Source organism: Lagopus muta, chromosome 4, assembly GCF_023343835.1.
Source record: "Lagopus muta isolate bLagMut1 chromosome 4, bLagMut1 primary, whole genome shotgun sequence".
In the NCBI taxonomy this organism is placed as follows: Eukaryota; Metazoa; Chordata; class Aves; order Galliformes; family Phasianidae; genus Lagopus; species Lagopus muta.
The window spans coordinates 1,655,687-1,677,418 of NC_064436.1; the positions used below are offsets into that span (position 1 = coordinate 1,655,687).

Here is a 21,732-nt window from a genome sequence, read left to right on the forward strand (position 1 = left end):
ATTCTCAAGGCATTTAGAGTACGCATGCTGTGTATACTGTGAAATTCCCTAGTTAGAGGAGGTAGGTGTTATGATCAGTACACAACAGTGCACAACAGGAGTTTCAGCAGTGCTTGGATATGTGTTGATACCTACATGTAGGTATGCATGTGTGTTACCTATCCAAAAGCATGTGCTGACCTTGCTGGCCACAGATAAATAGTTTTGAATGGGTTATAAAAACATTGCTGGAAGTGATAGCAATTCTTACTTTTTGCCCAATAACATTCTGTCTAAAATAGGTGCCCAGGGAGTTGGGGCACGTGGTTTAGAGTTCTCCTCAGCATAATGTTTGTTGTGTCACCCAGGAAACTGCATTATCTATAAAGCTAAAAGTTGATATCACAGCCAGACTGGACTTTGGTCTGCCTACATGTCGTATGCAATATTGTGGATTCTTTTTCTTTCTTGTGATCTTCTGCTAGTGAATGTACAACAGTATGCTGTCCCATCTTCTGTTGCCAATAATCAGAAGATGGCTTCTTCAGCAAAACCAGTTTGGGGCCTTTGTTACCACTGTAGTCAATGAGGACCCACTTTAACTGGTAACTCCTCCTCTAACCAATTGGAACGAGATTCTGAGGATTAGTCTTAGCTTGGATTTATTCAGTTCTGTGGTTTACTGATACATATAATTTAATTGTTAAATACCAAAAATGCAACTCAAAACACATTTTGGATGAAGTGATGTTTGTTATTCTCTCCTTTCACAAACTCATGTTTATTATTCCTTCTGCAGTTTAACTATTAAAGAACTGCTCAAAATGTTTCCAGAGTAGTACTTTCATATTTATCTTGAGTATTGTATTATATTAATTACAAGATGATATAGCAATTAGAATTCATTTCAGGAGTTTCTTTTCAGAGTCATTTATATTGCCTCATCCCACTGAGGAATTTTATCTCCTCCAGTAAAGAAAGCTGGAGAAGGATTCTATTGGGAGTATAATGACAGGACAAGGAAATAACAACTTTAAACTAAAAGACCATAGATTTACATCAGGTATTAGGAAGATATTCTTCCCTGAGAAGGGTGATGAGGCAGTGAAACAGGCTGCCCAGAGAAGCTGTGGATGCCCTCTCCCCAGCCATGTTCAAGGCTAGGCAGGATGGGGCTGTGAGCAACCTGTCCTAGTGAAAGGTCTTCCTGCCTATCGCAGAAGGTTGGAATGAAATGGTCCTTAAGGTCCCTTCCAACACCAGGCATTCTATGATTCTGTCACTAAACTGCTGTAGTTCTCTTATTGAAGAAAGAACTGCAGTGCCACCTCACTCTCTGCCACTTTGGGTACTGTAACTGTTGTTGACTACTAGCAACGTTTAGGTTCAGTTTTGTGATCTTGCTGTACTGTGCTAAATTACAGCTTGGCTGTGGGCTGTGGTGGTTTGTGCTGGCATGCTACAGAGCAAGTGTCATATGCTCCATAGTCATTCAGCACAGTGGTAAGCTGGGGAAGGAATTTCTTCTTCCAGTGGAAGGTAGATATAGTATATACTAGAAGACCTCGTGCAGGTGTTTGCTGCTAGGTGGCTGTAACTCCAGGATTAAATAGCTGTCACTTGACTGAATCATGTCATAGGGGTGGCTTAGCTCTGTTTGTTTCCAAGATAAAAATTAAAATTAAGTGTTATCTTGCAGCAGCATAAAAATAGGTTTTTATTTTAAGAAGGCATGCTTTAATATGAATGGTTACTGACATCTCTGAGGTAATATAGAACACGTGGATTTTCACAGTCATGTTTTGTGTAATGAATCAAGTCTTCTGAGGGTAAGGCTTGGTTAAACTGAAGTTCAGTCTGTGTTAGTAGTTCAGAAGCAGTGGTGGGAAGGTGTGTGTCTGCAGTTTACCTCTTTTTCCTTCAGAACAATTTCACTGGGGAGTAGGTGCATGAACATCCTGTCTGTGATGGCGACTTAAAGTAGGTTACAGGCAGGGATGTCTGCTCCTGGTGCAGCAGGGCAGACTGGATTATCTGTCTCAGCGGAAGCAATTTCACGTTGGGTAAGTGATTCGAATAAGCTGCATTCAACCTGCTAGCAAGGCACCTGATGCAGGCAGATAAGGGATAGGAGAATAGCACTGAGCAGTTGACAGCTCTTTAATTCTTGTCTTGTTCAGTCTGTGATCATAGGCTGTGTGTGAGTTACTTTGCTTCCTGCATGTGTCTCATTACCTGTAAAGTTGGGATAGTTACAGACCTTTAGTAGATATTATAGAATAGATAAAAGATGATTGGTCTTGACTTAAGAGGTTTGATGGATATTTCTTGGATGATGGATGATATTTCTTGTATGATGGATGTTTCTTGGATATTTTCTTGTCACTTTAAAATGGAGAATGTTACATCCTGCTGCCAACTTTCATCCCTTTCTTTCCCTCCGAACAAACAGACAAAAAACAAACCAACCCTATATAGTAATCATTTAGAATCAGATTTATATACTGTTTGTTGTATTCACAACAAAGTTCGGTTTATGTTTTTTCTTTTTCTCCCTCTTTTTCTTCTTTTCTTTCCTTTTTTAATACCCTCTATCTCGTTCATGGTTTAAATAGTTTCAAAGATGAGACAAATGAAGTATAATCCTTGCTGATTCCTGGTGGGCTTTTCTAGGTGTCCTCCAGCTACTGTACTTTCCAAGTTTTGTATGCTAGCAGTATTAAAGTTGCTGATCTCTGGTAACAGATCTTCTCTCTTAACTCCATTATTTTAAAAAAGGATTATGTTTTAAGCTTCCCAAGATAAGGAATCTGTCCAAACTCCCATGAACTTTTGCTAATGTCATTTCAGAGTTCACTGCTTTCTTTGCTTACTTCCTTTAAAAGTTTGTGAATGCATGTTATGCAAACTATGTTCTTGTAACCTTTGCTAATAGCCAGTTTGGTTGTACGTTCAGCGCATGGTTCCCTCCAGCACCCAAACATAATTAATTTCATTTTAATTATATACGAAGGACCTGAAGATCATTGACTGTAATGGGAATGGTGATAGTAAGCACCTTTTCATTTGAGAAGGGTTTTGCTTTTTCAGGGGGCTTTATCTCCTTTATTTGGATTCTTTTTCTCTCTCTAACATTGATTTCCACAGATTTCTAACTTCTTTTGAGGGGAAGTGAGCCAGGTAGCCCTTCTGTGAGAGTGTAAAGACTGCTTTAATTTTCAGCTTTTTAATTCTAGGTTATTTCTTTTGCTCCGAGAAGTGATCTGTAAAGGAAAAGCCTTATAACATGGAAAGCAAATACCTGGATATCTTCCACATAACCTTGAAAAATCTACCCTGCCACTATATAAATCAGCACGAGCTCATTACTATGAGCTATTTGATTGCTTTCTGTACGTTAATCTATAGAGAGATGTAGTTTTCTATTTTACTGCTTTTGTCTTAGTTACGCCTTGTAATTTTCTGTTAATTCCTGCTTTTATTATTGTTTTGGGCTAGACATCTTACTTTCACGTGTTCCTGTCTTCTGATTATAACTCTTCTGTGAAAACTTATCAGAAAAAAGGAAATATTGTCCTTCCTGTGTTTCTGATTATTTCTGTTTCCTACCCCCTTTGTGCTTTGCCATCCTTTTTACAATTTCAGACTGCAGAATACATTTCCTTGTGTTCACCCTTGATGCTGGGTGTGCTGCTGTAGCCAGCTGGGCTAGAATTAGCCATCATGTTTTTCTGCTGAATTTACTTCCTTACTAAAAGTTATCTAAATCTTCCAGCTTCTGCTCTGCTTTTGGTGGTTACATTAGTAATGTAGTTAGCAGTGTCATTCTCCACTCCTGCCTGCTTGCAGTTGGTGTTTGGTGTTCCACGTGTCATTCTTTGATGGGCAATAAAATGCATCCTCTTATTTTGGTTAACTTATTTAGTGCTTTTCCTTCGCTTCTGCAGAAGCGCCAAGCTACATTCTAAATCTTGATCAAGTTTACTTAATTAGTAATTACCATGAAATTGTGCTATGTCGTTCCTCTTTTCACCTCATATTTATCATGGCTTCTTTCAATGTTTTCATTATTTTAGGCACAACATAGGCTTTCCCATTGTAGAGTGCTCTTCTGAAGGAGACTTCATTATTTCCAAACCACCGGACACAGGGGGGCTGATCTCCTTTGGCACTGTGGCTGAACAGCTGGTGTATGAAGTGGGCAATCCTCAGCGCTACCTTTTACCAGATGTCACCTGTGACTTTTCTCAAGTTTCCATCACTGAAATTCCAGGTTAGTCTGCCTGTATGTTAAGAGATGTGTAAACTAGATGATCCAACTGAAGCCATTGCTTTAATTTCCGTGTTTTATCTGTGTATTCCTTGCCATATCAATTCCTTAAGGCATCATATTGTAACCAACTGATTTTTTTCGTAGAAATAAAGTTCCTTGCAAGGACTGAGTTCATTTTTTCCAAGGAACTTTGTTAGAAATTGTCTTAGGAATTGTAACCATACTCCTAGTGTTCTTACTGGTAATCTAAGTCTTTGATCACTGCTCTTACTGCTTCACTTTTAAGGCATATCTAACACCAGCCAAGACTTTGAACTGTGCTCCACTGTGATTTTGTATTTTTTTTTTTAAACTCCAGCTCAGTTTATTTGCTCAAAAAGGTGTATTTAATTAAAAAAAATCATTAGAAATGTAACAGTGAGCAGCTGTGTTGTTCTAAGCATCACTTAATCATAGTGTTTTCCCTAGGCATACTTAGTTGGATCACAGTGGTAGAAGCTTGCTTAGGTAGAAGACATCCACTGGAAAACATGTGTTAGAAGAGGTGGATTTCCATCCTCAAACCTGCAACAGTCACATGAACAGCCAACAGGCTAAAGGTGCATATAACACTTGTTTCAAGTTTGGACTAGAAGGCAAAGCAACAAAACAAAACTCAAAAAGCCCTGAACTGCGAGATTTGTTGATTGGATTAGAGCGTGTGATCAAGTTTTACTCCACCTGTGACACGTATATTCATTTTCCTTCTAATGGAACTGAACCTGTGACAGTATGCTGAGTGCCTTTGTAAGACTTACAACAGCTGAAATTTCAAATTAAGAACTTCCTGGGAAAAATACATTGGTTCAATAATAAAAGTACTGTAAAACCGTACAGTGAACCTTGTGCTCATGCAGCATAACTGAACGGCACTCTGATAAGAGCAGTTTATTGCTCGTAGTCACTAGTTTTGTCTTTTCTTTTTTTTTAAGAAAAAAGAAAAAGAGAACACTAACCTTCCTATGAACTCTCAGCTTACAAATGACCCGATATGACATGTTTGAACTTAAAATGAACTTTCACATGAACTTTCAGTTAGTCTTCTTAGAAATATAGCAGATGGAAAATGGACAGATTTCTTAAATATTTTTAGTTTGAAGTGCTTTGACACGTACACCAGTAAAAGCAGGGCATGCTATCTGGTTTTGCTGTTTACATTGCTGATTTTATTGTCCTGCTGGATTAGTGACAATGTTTGAACTGAGAGGTGCTTCTGTTTTCTTTTAGTCAATGGATGTCATGCATTTTGTTTTGTTTATGTTACTCCTCAACCAGCTATATGAAAGTCTTCCAGATTTTTACTGACCGTAGAGATATTGTTTTCTGTTGACAAAGAAAACAGTTTCTTCTGTTGAACAAACCTTATTTCAGCCTTGCAGAGAGTGGTGATATTTATGCGTGATACATAAAACTAAGGTCAGTCTGATTCCGTTTTTCAGATATGTGCTGAAGGGATTTTTTGTTTGGATCACATCAAAGTATTTCTGTAAAGCTCGAAACTGTTTCCTAAATATCTGCAATCACACATTAGCTGCTGTGTAATGCTGTCGTTTTGACATGAGATGCTGATCCTGCACTGCTGATTTTTAAGGGACTTCACCTACTTATTCCAGTTCAAACTTGAAGTTTGAACCTGATGACATGGCAGCATTTTCTCGTTTCTTCTTGTTATTAATATACCTGATACTGAACAAAGGAGTTGCACAAGAACATATATTCAGATTGTTCTGTTTCTATGATCAAGAAGAATGCTGAAGTTAAACGATCCCTTCAGTTATGAGCTATCAGCAAATAAGTTTTCACATCGTTCTGGTTCTGTTTCTTTGCCAAGTGTGAGGGACCGTTGTCCACTCCAGCAAGCTGCAGTAAATGATGTGCTTTGTGTGTGTGAGCAGTGACTGGTTGTTAAGTGGAAAATAACTACTGGATCTGAACTTCTAAGGTTTCTTTCTGTGTTAAGTAATTATAATGTTGATATAAACATTTCAAGCATTTTGTTAAAAGACACGTTGAAGTTAGAATTACAGCCATCATGTTTCAGTTCAGAAGGCAGAGAGGACTGTTTTGTAGAAGGTTCTCTCTTCTGTGGTGGTACAGCTATCAGTGATTTGTTTTTCTGATAAAATGCATTTGGTTAACATAAAGCATGTCTTTGAAGTTATTCTGAAGAAGCTTCAGTATTGATTTTTTTTTTAACCACTCCAGGTTTTGAAGGTGGTGCAGTGAAAGTTCATGGAGCGAAAGGATCACCTCCTTCAGCGTTTTATAAGGTATTACTTTCTTTCTAAGTAAGGAGTACCTTACACTCTATATAAAATTTGATATTTTGGAGAAAATAAAAATATTTTCTGCCAAAAATCGTTGCCTCTTTAATGTCTTTACACAGACACGCATCAGTGCACACATGAAAAAGACCAAACGAACATTACTGGATGTATAGAAATGTGATTATTTATGTAACAGGAAAATCCACATATAGCCAGAAAAGGCTGAAATGGTTTTTTTTTAATAATAAATTGTGATAGATTACTCAGCTTTTCAGCTCCAGAATGCATCTCATGTACCAAAATGTGTAGGTACAGGAGATATGTAGAGGTATAGGAGATAATTTAAGATGACAGTGAGTAGTGATTGTGAGTTTTACAGTTCTACAGGTTTGACTTTTCTTGTGATACCATTTCACATTTGAAGTAGTAGAGTAAGTTTACTGATTATCGTGCTTTCTTATCATTCCACTACTGAGATTGTAAAAAATGTAACTGTTAGAGAGCATTTATAGTGTATCATTACTGAATCACGTGTGATTTTTAATCCCTTTCTTGTTAGGTAAGTGCCACTTACCTTGATGGTTTCAGAGCTACTGCTGTCTGTCCAGTGGGAGGTCCGAAGGCTGTACAAAAAGGAAAACTCACTGCTGAAAGTATTCTCAAAAGGTTAGTATTTGTTGCTCAAAAGGGGTTTTGGTTATTTGATATTCGGAGATAATGAAAATAGAACGGTGACACGATGGTATCACATTAACCTTTAAGAACCATAGAAGACAGAAGTCGGAGGATGTTTCAAGACTTCAGTTAACTGAAATGAGGTTTCCTACACAACCTGTAACTACACTTTTAAGCTGTTTGACAGAGAGGAAAGGGTTAGGAAGTACTGTTCAAAGTGAACAGGCGAGACCCAAATTTATTAGATTTCAGACAGATTTTTATTTGATTTGTTTTCCACAGAACTCATTATCAAAAACTTGGAAGCTATGAAATGTAGATGGTTTACTAAAATTGTTTTAGACAAAATACCGTATTACCTTGAAAATGGGACTAATATTTATTTTTGCTGGAACAATTCTCTTGTTGGTAAACAGCCTGACAGACCTCTGGTCATGTTGTCATGCCAGGATATTTGTAAGAGGGATTCCTCTTAAATATAATTGTACTTGCAGAAGTCTTGGACCATTTATTCCAATAGCACCCAAACTTTGTAGTTATGTGAGCTACTGCTTTCCTCTCAGTTTTATATAAGACTTCTCTGTCAGTCCATCAAATTATACACCTGTGGAACAAGCTCTCTGGGCTCTCTAGGCATCTTTTAGAAATCAAGTAAATCAAGTATTATTTTTTTTCCCATGCTCATTGGAAGAGAAATGGCCTCAGTGGTAGTATACTGACCACCTTCATTTTTTTTATATCAACGAGAATCTCACTTTATATTTAAGCCCCTCTCATGTTCCAGGTGCCTTGTTTAATATTCACAACAGTGGTGATACTGCTACTGTCTTCACAGTAGTCAATTGATGGAAAATGTTTTTCTCATCCTAACATAATTCCAGTGTTTCAGCTGATTAAATCTCTCAAACAGCTAGAAAGTTGCCAGACAAAGAAGGAAAGGAAAAACAGTTTAGTTGATTCAGAATCTAACTTATTTTTCCAGTCTGCAACATGTTAAAATTTTGGACTACTTCTAATAGTTTTATTAGGTTAAAGCATTTTTCCTCTCATATTTTTTACTGTGAGTTTTCTGTCTTTGGACTTCGTACGACTGTTAAAAAATTAAAAGATGAAGATCATTCTCGGTTTGTTCAGTGCTTGAAAGTTAGGCTGCCTTTTGATGAGAGCCTTTAGGAATACCAATTTAGTTGTTGAGCCTGCCCCCAAAAATGTCTGTTGCTGTTTCTCTAAAAGCAGCATGTGTTTTTATTGTGTATTTAAAAAAAAAAGAAGTTAATTTCCATTATTAATCACCATTGGCCAAACACAGCATTCTTGAAACAGCGTGCTTTTGGTAGAAATAACCTTACAGAATTACTGTGAGGAAATTCACGGGGCCAGAATAGACAGGCGTGAGTAGTGAAAATGAGTTATTAAAAGTTTTGTCAAATTCTTGGCATTGGAGTTGTATGTTCATTAGTGGGAACTGAATATCTGTACGTTTGAATAAAAGTTCATCCTCCAGTGGTATTTTTCTGCATTGATGGCTGTGGTGTAGTGAGGGAGCTGCTTGTATTTATTGCTGGGTCATAATGTCTTGCTGGAGAAACAGAGGTAAAAACTGAATTACTAATGTGAAAAACATTGCATGTACTGTAATACTCTTTCAAGCAGTTATTTTTTTTTTAATATAAAAGACCATTTGTCTGGCTTTGCTCATCATCTGTCATAGAACTTGATTAAAGAAAAGGCTCAAACTGAAATGGAGGGATAAATTCAGAGGTACTTTGCCTATATCACTTTGGATGCAATATTTCTGTTTGTTTGTGTAGTAAAAACTATCAGTAACCAGCTTACATTGCAGAGCTAATTCCTGTGACCACACAGGGATACTACAGAGAATTACTTTGAGACAGTTTACTAATTAAAAAAACAATCATTTGTTGCAGGACACGTCTCATTTTCAGTCAGCTTGGGTACGAAGATTACAGTGCAGTTAACATACAGGTTTTAGGGTCTGAAGATACATATGGGCCGCACGCTAGAAGGAGTATAGATGGTGTAAGTATGCAGTGCAGTGTTCTTAAACTTGTACTGACCTCCTCTTCTTAATCTCTCCATATCATTATCTTGTTCCCTAACTTTAAAGAAAGTCACTGTCATCCTGGAATTTCACCCTGCCATCTTGCAGAGAGTTCAGTGTCGTACTTAGTGTACAGAATTACTGACAGAGTCTTTGTATTGGGTCTTGCAGAAGATAAGGAATCTTAATGTTGTTCTGATCTGTTCATCTGAAGAAACACCTGAAATGTTCTTACGGTGTAGACTTTCATTGCGTTAGGGCACAAGTCTAGAAGACAGCAGTATAAAAGAAAAGGCAGAGTTGTTATTGCTTGTGCTAAAGCTCTGTGGGTCCCATCTGTGGAACAGTCCTCAACTACATAATCCTGTAGCATGTCTTGTGGCTTGTTGCATTCATCTGTAAGAATGTGAATGATGACTGCAGCCACTGCAGCCACTGCAGCTGTGATATCCAGATTGCTTTCCTTATCTAGAAATGGAAGATCTTTCCATAGGAGGAAGACTGTAAATTTTGTCCCCACTTACATATGCTTAAAATATTTAGACAGTTTAGATTGTTCCAAAACAGTAGGATCTAATTCTTTTCTGTCAATGAAAGCCTTACAAAAACCTTATGATACATTTGTCAAAACTCAGCTCTGTGAGCTTGGTCTTGGCAATGCCAACATGTGAAAAGCTGAAAATGTGTCTGTGTAAGGAAAGAAAAAGAAAAAAAAAAAAAAAGAGAGATAGTGAAACTTTTATTATAGAAATTATTTGCTCTTAGAAATGAGACAAGTTGTCTGCAGCTGTGTGTGCTTTAGTGCTTGAGCTTCAGTTTTGTTCTGCGCAGCAGCAAGAGTTGCTTCCTGCAGAGCCATCTGTGATGTGGTCTTTTCAGGATGACAAACCCTGCTACATTAAATGTGTTACTGAGATTGCAGAAGGAAAATACTGGAGCATTGGAGCACATTTTCCAGATATTCAACTTCAGTGTTCTCTTTGCACCAGTTCCTTTCAATTAGGCATCATAATTCATTTTTTAATGATATCATTACATGAGAAGGTTTCTGTGATGCTCACTAGAGTGAATAATGGTTTGGAAAAGAACAGCTTCTCTGCTCTTACTGTTCAGTTTGCCTTGCTTACATTATACTGAAAACATTTTCCAAACCAAGTTGAATATTTACAGTATTTCCTGTATTTTAGCCTCAGTTTCCAGGTCTTACAATAAAATTAAATGCAGCAGTTTCTCTGTACGTGCTTTCCATACATGCCTGCAATAGGAAGGTTAAAGCTGCAACACAGGAAGCTGCTTTGCAACCTTATCTTCTTCACACTGGTTCTCTGACAGAGGATCCTAACCCAAATAGTTCTCATCTGGAAAGCAGTCGCAGTAGCTTCAGAGGAGTGGGGGAAGAGTGAGGGTTGCTTTGCCATTTAAAACAAAGCTGTAAACTCGTGAGAGAAACACATGCCCTTTGGTAGATGTATTGTCTTTCTGATTATGTCTTTCTGCACGAAATTAGTTGTGCTTGTTTGGATTGCAAATAACAGTGGTCAAAATCAGAGCCATGTTGTGCTGAGTGGTATGTTATCACACAAGGGAAACAATCTGTGCTTCAAAGATTCATCTGCCTGAATTTAAACTGTGCACTGGCTGTGTATCTCAGAGTTGGATCCATTTAGTCTAGAGTGAGATGATGTTTATAACACTGAATATTCCCAGCAGAGGATGATAGCCTTGAGAAATACGAAAATCCTTGCTTCCTTTCCTGTCTTTCCAGTCTCTCCACCTGTTTCCATAGCTATTCTTTGCCACTCTGATTGCTTGCTTTATCAGCAGAAACAGTGGACCCGAGTCAGCACTGAGTGACTCTGGTGGTATTTAATTGCTAACACTTCCTGCTCTGATTTTTCTGTTCTTGAGGAAGAAGGGATTATGGCAGTGTCACAGTATCAATGAGTTCATGATTTAGAAATACTGGATGTGTTTCACGTGAAAGTTATATATTAACAGTACCTGACTTACTAGTTGGTTTTGCAAAAGCAGCGCTGAGCACGGGTGTGAGCAAATCCTTAACAGTACAGAAATAATGCTTCATTAACCAAAATGCAATAGTTTTCTTCTAGCCCTTTTACGCCGCATTTCTGAACTTGAAAGATAAATTTGTTTTGCTGTTTTTTGGTATGTTTTTTAATCGTACGGTAATAGAAGTGACTGAAATGGTCTGCAACTTCAGTTTTGGTATTGGATGAACGCACAGAGGTCAGGACTCTGCTTTCATAGACCACTGCATGCTCTCGTGCATCTGGACAGGGCACGAGATTGGGGCTTAAGTGCAGTATTGAAGAGGTAGTGCAGTGCAGAAGCAGGAGCAGATGCAGATGTGAATACATAAGCATGCTTTCTGTGAGAGTATTTTTATGTGAATCTCCAGACAGCTTTGTGAGCTCTTTAAAAATAAAAAAGAGGAAAGAAAGTTTCAATTTGTAGCATTGCCACGTTTTTCTTCTAAGGCCCTTCATTATTGTGCTTTAGCTGGAGAGCTGGGAGCTTTTTGTCTTGCTTTGAGTTTGTTCATTTTGGGATTTTAGTATGTATTTGAGTTGGAGTACAGCACTTAGTAGTCTGTTAAAATAAAATAACTACCTCTTTGGGATGATCTTACAGTAGCCGGAATGACTGGCATAGCAGTACTGTATGCTGCATGTCTTCTGAGCACCATTTCAGCAGCTGTCAATAGGAAGTGCAACCGTGTTCTTACATTTTGAAGTTACTTAAGTTCCTGAAGCTGACTTGAGATTTTTCTATTGTTGTCATGTTCTACAGTTATTATTTTTGTGAAAATGTATGGTGTATATGCTTGGAAATCATACTTACGAGACATCTGTATTTACTTTTATGCCATGTTTTTAAAGAATGCAACTTTACAGAAACATTGGTAATGAAAATAAACTAAACTAAATGAAACTAACTAAAGTTAGGAGATGTATTAAGAAACAGACAGTTTAGGAGTTTGGATCCGTGTTTTCTTTGGTTATTTTGAAGAGGAAAGCATTTATTTTTGTAAGTTTAAAATGCTTACTTGAGTCTTAAAACTTGCTAAGATTTTTTTTTTTTGTATGATACTTGTTAAATTTACTTGAATTGTAATTAATGTATTTTTTTAGGCGTGATGGCTTAGTGGTTTTCCCTATGCCAGCTGTGCAAATTAGCAGTCGCTCCAATATAGAACTATTGAATTCTAGTTCTTGAAATCAGGAGCATCCATTCAACTTCCTTCAGTGAATAAGCATCTAACCATACCACAGGAAAGCTGAGTTGTGAGTTTTGTCTGACCACAACTTGAAGTCATTTAACAACTGCCTGCATATATTATCTTCTCTCCTGTTCCCATCTCTTAGGAGAAAAATGCTGCCAGCACAAAGGCTCTCTTGTCTTTTCAGGGTTAAGTCATGAAAAATTTGGTCAACTGTAGGGTAATGCTGTTCCCTGGTCCAGAAAAAACTCCCTGCAGGAGTCATTCCATTCTTTTCAACTGACATAAAAACATGCACTTTTGCTCCACACCTCATCTCCTGTGCTTTGAGGCTGTAGGTGCTCATAGGTGTTTGTTTCTGGCAGCATGTGGATCTCGAGTGTGGATCTTCTTGTGGAAATGTCACCAATTTCTCTATAGGTAAAGAAATAGGCTTTTTTTTTCCTAAAATCTGGTGAATGTTTTACACTAATAAGAGAAATGCTATTTTGAAATATTCATGATTTTATGCATAATTAGGGAAGCTATCAAACACTTCAGAAATTGCTACTTAAAAGAAGTTGGGATGAACTATTGTATGTATTGTTTTTGTTGGAAACCTGGTATTTTTTTAGTTCTATTCTCTCTTTAAACTCCCAAGGATTAGGTTTGACTTCTTTTCTGTGAGCAGATCTATTTACTTTGTGATGCTAAGGGAAGTAGCCTTGGCCCCAGAGCATTCTCAGTCCATTAGAAATAGGACTACAGTTTGCTTGCCCATCTCACTAAGTGAAGCAGTTTCCTTACAAATTAGTGTTTGTTACAGTACTTGATTTTGAAGGATGTTTTGATGCACAGCATTGTAGCAGTCTGAAGTACCCAGTGGTTGATGTACTGGCAAAGATGATGTTAACTGAAAGTTACAGATATGTTGGATGGAAAGCCACTAACTGAAAATCGTAGTTAGTACTGAGCATGAGATGTCCATTACATCTGCTTTGAATGCTGACCTACAGTTGCTTTTTGATTTGACAGATATAACTGCTGTTCTGCTGCTAAGCTAATCTGCTTTTTCAAAGCAGGGTCCTCGAGAAGCTGTTATTTGGCTTGCAGTACATCATAAGCAAAAAGAAGCTTTAGAAATCTTCTCCAAAGAGATTGCACCAGCTGGAACTGGCATGGGTAAACATTCACATCTTTCTCCAACAATATAATTTAGCTGTTTATGTAGAGAAGTCAAACTTTCGGATCTAATTTAAAAGTTTTAAATAGTATACTGCAGAGAGAATGCTGATGGTCCCCATCTGAGTCTTTACTCACACTGTGCATGTTAGCTCCCCAACTTAAATTCTGATCTTGCACTATTATGTCTAGCCTCATGTTAATGTATTTAACTTTTGACTTGGAGTGAGTGTGTTGTACTGGATTTTTTTCATTGACCTCTGAAGTAAAGACAAAACACCAGGATTTAATTAAAAGTCAGTCTTGGTTTTAAGAGTATATAGTTTTAAGTATTTGCACAAAGGTCACCTGTTGTGAAATCGTCTCTGCTTCTTTTGTTTTATTAGATATTTGTTCCAAGAAAAACTTTGCATTTATTCACTGTAATTTTCATTGCACTGTCATAGCTTCTAGGAGAACTTATTAACGGATCACTTTGAGCACATTTTTTTTTCTCTCTTTTTTCTCTTCTCCACCCACGTCAAATCTAATTGTTACCACTGTATTCATCTTAGTTGTAAGGTCTACATTATATGCTGGGATCTGACTGCTGCTTACGCTACGAACACTCATTTAATCTTTTTAAAATCCATTTAAAATTTGGAGAGCTTCTTCTGGAAGACTGGAGGTCGCCTGCGTTGCAATTGCTTCTCTGTATTAATAGAGAAATGTATTGGGGATTTACATGAATCTTCAAATTAAATTGTTTAACCTGAATGTCAACTTCCAGAACACGTTTAGAATCCTGATTCATGGTGGCTGAATGTTGCTGTGCAATTAAACAATTGGTCAACATTTTCTTTTGGTGGATTCAAAATTGTTTGGAACTAAGCATGTTCTCTGTTTTTAAGGTGGTGTCAGAGCTGCAGATAGCATAGTATCTCTTTTTAGTTGTGTTTATAAAAGGATTGATGCATGGTCCTCTTTTTTTTTCCCCCTTTTTTTTTACTCCCTCCTACAAAACAGAATACAATCAGTTAGAAGTAATTAGGAAGATTCATTTTAAAATATTTTGCAATTGTGAAGTTTATTTAGTGGATCAGCATTTACCATAGATGTGCATTACTTCCAAAGACTGTTACGTTAATGAATGATACTGTTTTCATGGTTAGATTGAGCCACCATTTCTGAAGTTAGTTAAGGATTTACAATTGAAGTAGTGTTTTTCCCTTTTCATCATTCTTGTGTTCTGTTCCTGAAAGTAAAATCTCTACTTGTTCTTTATTTTATATGTACATAGATGATCCCCTAGCAAGTGTCTTTCTGAACAAAGGAAAGATGGTTGGATTTAAAACAGTTGCTTATTTTTAGGATCTGAAGTTGACACATACACAGTTGTCTCTCCAAAATTCTTGGTGTGTGCTTTGTCCAGTTTTTTTTCACTACTATTGTCTAAAAGAATAAACAGTAAAAAGTCTGTGGTACTTGACTTGAGTAGCACAGTACTGTACAGTATTAACAGTGAGTTTCCACAGTATGTGAACATTTGTTTCTTAAGGTGACTGGCCAGCTTTCAGCTCATGTTATCAGAGCAGTGTCTTTTACTTAAGTGAAATTTAATCACTTTAGTCCAAATATATTTGAGCTATTTACCTGGTAAAACTTAGAGGGCAGTTTCAGCTTTTCAGTCTTTACAGGGAGCAAGAGCAGGATAAAAAGCAGTATTTTTTCCTTGTGGTTAGTAGGTGTGTTGCAGCAGTGTTCTGCATAATGCTTCACAGCAGAGACTTAAAACTCAGGCTGTTAGATCTTGAACGTCAGAGATGTGGTTTTTAGCTCATTTCTGTAATGTGTTTTTAATTCCCCTTGTTTTTATTGACCACCAGTGAGGCACTTGAGCACACTTGCGCGCTACCATTCTGCTGTACAATTTTCATATTATTAAAGTTGCAGATGCTTAAGCAAAGAGAAGAATTTCATGCTGCTGTATGTAGATGTCATCCAGGAGAGAGGGATTTTATTATGTGTTTGGAATACAGCATTTGTACTGTAAACTGCTGTTGAGCTGGGTACCTCGTTTACCACTTCAAACAGTCAGTTTTCAGTTTGATTACTTAATGGGCTTAAGGAGATACAAGCTATTAAAAAACTAAACCAATCATTTTCTATTTTTTGCAGTTAGTACCTGAGATTGGTTAACTTCCATTTGGTGAAAGAATGCTTTTTGTTCTCTGGGTTTCTCAATAATTTGAAAATTGATAATTGTGAGTTTATTTAACAGTGGCTAGCAATTTAGCCTTTAATTTTCAGACTTAATAGTACAATTTTAGAGCTGTTTTCTTGTTCTACAAAGTGTGCTTTTGTGTACTTTTTAAATTTGGATAGATTTTTCTGAATAGAGCCTAGTGGGGAAGAGTCTCAAGAAGCGCCTTGCAGAATGGAAGTGTCGCTAGTTGTAGTTTAATAGTTCAGTAGCTAAGAAGTGTTTTATTAATAGCTTAAATCATGTGCTGACCCTTATTTCACATTGAAATGACCAGAGTTTGACACTAAGATGACAGCTGGTTAATACAACTTGAGATTTTAAAGTACTTGAGTGTATGTAAATATTATGACTGATCTCATAAGTGCGCTGGAAGATACTTCAAGGAACGTCGCAGTTCTGACTATTTATTGCAGTCTCCGTTTTTGTTTGAGAATAATATTGCAGAAGATAGTTTATCTGCTGCGTGCAGAGGATATGTAATAATTAGAATGTATAATTGACCAACGTTTAAAAAAGTACACAGTTTGTACTTTTATTACACTACGTTGTAAGAACTAACTGTAAATATATAGCAAATACATAATTCCTTAGTGTATATGATAAATACATTAACCAGCTTTTGTTTGAGCTAATTCAGTCGTCACAAGGAGACACGGTTGTACTTTGAACACAGTGAAGTTTCAAAGTATCAGCTATTGAATTTAAACTACTTAAAGCTTTTAAATCTCTACTAGATGTGTTTTCTAACATGATATGGGCTGTCCAAGTATTGGCAAGACCATCCTTATTTGAGTTTTGTAGAGTGAGAAAGTGAAAAACACTGAGCTGCAGAATGAAAACATGCTTGAAGGAATCAAAAATGGTGGACTGTAGATTCAAACCTTTTAAAACCCTGATACCCAATGGAAGGGCACTAAATCCATCACCTAGAAAGAAGTAAATTTAGTGGACTTAGTGCCAGACATTTCTCCAAGTCTTGCCATATATTCAGAAGTGAATGAAATCAGTAGAACTGAAGTGGCACCATTTCCAATGCTGACTCATTGCTTGTAATGCCCTTGATAGTTTGTCATTTCAGGCTATGTCCTCAGACCTGGGAGTGAAATTGTTCTAGGAAATGGCAAGTCACTGGATCAGACCCTTGAGACAAAATGAATATTCAGTATGATGGTACTATACATGCAGATGAACGGAATATAGGTGGATTAAGAAAGTCTGAAAATGTTTTATCAACTTGAGGGCATTCACATTCTTTTTACAAGTGCTGCTCTGATGAGGCACAGAAGCTGATAAATACTGATGCTGAGTAACTGAACTGAGTTGATAGTCCCTCCAACTGAAACTGACTGATTGCAGATTGGATGACACCATTCTTAGCAATGCTTATCTGCCTTGGGGGACTAATGAATGCAGTTTGATAACAGAAGATGTTCATGCAGTGTTTCTGGGAAAATAGATCAACAACTTTGATTTAGCTGATGGCCTTATGTACTTGATGCTACAGTCTGACTGATACTCTCCACAAGTATGGCAAATTATTCATGCTAGATTTCATTGTAGATAAGTACACCTTCTTCCAGCAAGAAAGAAGGGAAACATCTGCACAGGTATTTACATAAGGAACATGCAGTAAGCGTGAATTGCAGCACAGGTAGATCTCTCTATCTCAAAGGTGTGTTGGTTGAGTTAAGGAGACCACGAGTGATTTAGAAGCGGGCTTGCTGCTGTGGTCAGACCTGCTGTTGGAGAGTGGTGCTTAACGTTTCATTGCCTTCTTTCAGTCTTGACTGAGAAATGCAGTAGGGAGCCCTGGGATGGAGGTGAGGTTTTGTGCTCTGGTGCAATCTGTTCACACAAATAACCAGTCGTAAACCACAGTCAATTTAAGATCTGGTTCATCTTCTCAGCCTGAAGTCTAAACAGGAATTGTTTGTGTATATGTTAAATATACTTGCAAGTGCTTCAGTCCTACGCACGTTAACATAAGCAATGGATTCAATAATTCTAACATAGAAATGAATGATGTTGCAGCTGGCATGTAACAACATAGGTTTGCTTTGCAATTACATTTATGTGCAGGGTAGCTGCAGCGTGTCCTGAGAAAGATCTGCATTTACAGAAGCTTACACTGGAGGAGTTTGCAGGAGTAGTGATAGTAAACAGTAATAGAAGTCTGTCATAGCATTAGAGTGTGAGTACTTGATGCTTTTAGATTTTTATATTGTTTTCTTGTTAGTTTTCAGAGAACTGCTTTGACCTGGAAGCCAAGTTTCACTGTATGAGAGCAGACGGCTTTCAGGAGCTTTCAGGAAGTTGAAATAGATTTTGGAGCAAAATCTGGTACCCTTAATGAGCAGTTCAGCTGCCTAGTGGGAAGTGAGCCATGTGACAATCCACAGATAATTTTAAATTAACTTTCTGAGCCTATTTTCAACATGACCTTACCATATCCCACTTCCTTGCCCAACAACCTAAATAAACTAGGAGCATAATTCAGTCAGCAAATAATGGCAGTTGGTTTTAATATTGCATGGATTTTTTTGTTGTTGCTTAAAAGAGCATACAGGTAGTGTTTGTAGAGTCTAATCTTCCCTGGATCATTTGAAACTGTGTAATTGTAAGAGATTAGTTTCCATTCTGTCCACAACCGTGTCCTTTGCAGCAGAACTTGGTGGGTAGAGAGTTGATTATTCATGGTTAACTTATTTGAGATTTATTTATTTATGAAACAGCGTGCCTTATGAAAGACTTCAGTAAGGCACCTTGCTTACATGCTGTTTCAGGGAAATCACTCCTCCACTGAACGTGGATCATAGAATCATAGAATCATAGAATCACTAAGGTTGGAAAAGACCTAAAAGATCACCCAGTCCAACCGTTCACCTATTCCCAATAGCTCCCACTAAACCATGTCCCTCAACGCAACATCCAGTCTTTCCTTGAACACCCCCAGGGTCGGTGATTCCACCACCTCCCATCTGATCTGGACTGTAACATCGACCTGTGCTATGTTGCTCCTGTGCTACCACTTGGTCTGCATTACCAAGGCACCAAACCTAAGCTAAGGCAACTTGCTGAGTGGTAGAGGTTACCAGTGTGAACTTATTGCCACCACAGTGTGTTTCTTGGTGTTTGGTCAGAGAGAATACACCTGGAAGAAGCATGAAGGAAAGTTAGCCAGGACAAACTTGGGTAAACACACCATTTGGGAAGCTTAATTCCTAGGCTAATTTAACATACACACTTTACAGAACTGCAGAGGAAAGAAATAGTAGATGTATCTTGTATGCATACTATCTGTGCCAAGCAGACAGGATAGAAGATAAGCTAGGAAGAGCAGAACTGTTTATTTCAGGAATACTGATCTGTTAGATAAGTTTAATGGTAGAAAAGTGTAACAACCAGGTGTTGAGAAGAATGCAATCACAGTACTGATTTACTACAAATCTTGAGTCATGCTAGTGATTAAAGCTCCTAAATTACCTATGTGGAAAAGAGAAAGAAAGAATGGGATGTGCAGTGTAGAGGAACCTAAAACCAGCTATGTTAGCCAGTGAAAATGCTTGAGAGAGATGCATCTGAAATGGTTAATCTAATAAAGCAGCAGGAAATTGTGTATGGATCTGGTCAGAGTTGTTTCTCTGCTCTCTTGAAAAGTGAAAAAAAACCAGTAGCACTCCCATCTCTCACACTAGTTATTCTTCTGCCAAATGTATTGCCTGACCGGCATTAGCACACATAAAGAAAAATCATCAGGTTCTTCTTTCGAAGCAGTTTATGCTTTGCACATCTTGAGACAAAATCTTTTTTTTTTTTTTTAAGACAGTACTTTTTACATGTTCATCCATTTTACCCGTTCTATAAAATGTTTGGTTGTATTAACTTGATACCTTATGTAATTTGCTAAATGTTTCCAAGTATTAATAAATCTGTGTTAAAAAATGATTTTAACTACCTTAAGCAATGAGCTTTGATATTTCGGAAGGTGAATTTAACAGTTATTTTGTGAATTTCATTTTCATCGCCAGCACCTGGCCTCACTGGAGTTATTGGAGGGCGCCCTAGAATGTAAGTTAATTTTTAAAATAAAATCTTGCTTTATTAATAATTAAATTTAAGTAATTTCTGCATTCCTTGAGCTTTCTGAAATTGTTCAGAAAACTATTGCTAATTATGGGTAAAAAGCTTTCAATTTTCCAAGTAGTTGTGAAGTATGTGAATAATCTGAAGATTTTCATTAATTTGTATTTAAATACATTTGTGATTGCTTTGTGTGCCTAGATCTCCAGTTTTGAAGCCATTTTTCTTCCATTATCCGAAGAGCAATGTCCAGGTAAGACTTAACACTTAAAGCCTGCTCTGTTTCTTTTGGAGTCCCAGAAGAGAAGAACTATATACCCCAGGGGACTTTGTGTTCACAGGGGGGATAAAACTCCTGGCAAGTCACAGACTGTCTCTCTTTTCTCTTCTGCTCTGCCTGGCTAGATTCTCGGCTCAGCACTAGAGTAAGGTTTTCACTCTTTCTCATTTTACTTGATTTATTGTCTTCAATTCCAATTATATTGTAATCCTAATAATGGTATGAGAGCTTCTTCTCTCATTCAGCAGCTGAGGAAGCAATCAAAGGCCAAAATGTCGTTCTGTGTTGGCCCACAGCACTGAGTGGGGGAAACTGGCTGCCCATGGGCTGCAGAGGTATACTGTTCTCTTGGAAAAGAGCTGGATTAAGGGCTGTGCCCAGTTGGTAATAGTTAATAAATAGTTAATGGCTTAAGTCCAGCTGGCAACCTGTTATAAGTGGTGTCCCCCGGAGGTCAGTGCTGGGGCCCATCTTGTTTAATATCTTTATTGATGACCTAGATGAGGGCATTGAGTGGGAGGTGGTGTGGATCTGCCTGAGGGCAGGGAGGCCCTGCAGAGGGATCTGGATAAGCTGGATCGCTGTGCTGAGGTGAATGGGATGAGGTTCAACAAGGCCAAGTGCCGGGTGCTGCACAACAGCCCCATGCAGTGCTACAGGCTTGGGGATGAGTGGCTGGATGACAGTGAAGAGGAAAGGGACCTGGGGGTGTTGGTTGGTGCTCGGCTGAACATGAGCCGCCAGTGTGCCCAGGTGGCCAAGAGGGCCAGCGGCATCCTGGCCTGCATTAGAAATAGTGTGGCCAGCAGGGGCAGGGAGGTGAGCATCCCCTGTACTCAGCTCTGGTGAGGCCGCACCTCCAGTGCTGTGTCCAGTTTTGGGCCCCTCACTACAAGAAAGACATTGAGGCCCTGGAGCGTGTCCACAGAAGGGCAACGAAACTGGTGAGGGGTCTGGGGCACAAGTCTTATGAGGAGCGGCTGAGGGAGCTGGGATTGTTCAGTGTGGAGAAGAGGAGGCTCAGCGGAGACCTCACTGCACTCTGCAACTTCCTGAAGGGAGGCTGTGGTGAGGATGGGTTTGGCCTCCCAGGCAACAAACAGGACCCGAGGAAACGGCCACAAGTTGTACCAGAGGAAGTTTGGGTTGGACATGAGGAAGAACTTGTTCTCTCACAGAGTGGTCAGGCACTGGAATGGCTGCACAGGGAGGTGGTGGAGTCACCGTCCCTGGCAGTGTTCAAGAGGTGGATGTGGAGTTGTGAGATACGGCTTAGTGCTTGTGGTAGCAGTGGTGACAAGAAAACAGTTGGACTGGATGATCTTATAGGTCGTTTCCAACCTTGTGATTCTATGATTCTAAGTACAGTGACAGGCTTCTGTTTCAAGTGATGAGGGAAGCATTAAGAGCACAGGCAGCAAGAGAGAAGA

General features: G+C 38.3%; 1 protein-coding gene across 3 annotated transcripts in view; it reads left to right on the plus strand.

The window, feature by feature from the left end:
- Positions 1 to 21,732, plus strand: part of LOC125692426 (uncharacterized) — a 50,612-nt gene that overhangs the window by 15,047 nt on the left and 13,833 nt on the right. For 2 of the 3 annotated variants that reach the window (XM_048942927.1, XM_048942925.1), the window contains exons 9-15: positions 4,056 to 4,252; positions 6,497 to 6,561; positions 7,118 to 7,224; positions 9,162 to 9,273; positions 13,595 to 13,697; positions 19,971 to 20,010; positions 20,224 to 20,275. In XM_048942927.1, coding sequence (XP_048798884.1) covers positions 4,056 to 4,252; positions 6,497 to 6,561; positions 7,118 to 7,224; positions 9,162 to 9,273; positions 13,595 to 13,697; positions 19,971 to 20,010; positions 20,224 to 20,275 — 676 coding nt within the window. The remainder of the gene's footprint in view (positions 1 to 4,055; positions 4,253 to 6,496; positions 6,562 to 7,117; positions 7,225 to 9,161; positions 9,274 to 13,594; positions 13,698 to 19,970; positions 20,011 to 20,223; positions 20,276 to 21,732) is intronic. The other variant, XM_048942926.1, reaches the window with a different exon arrangement.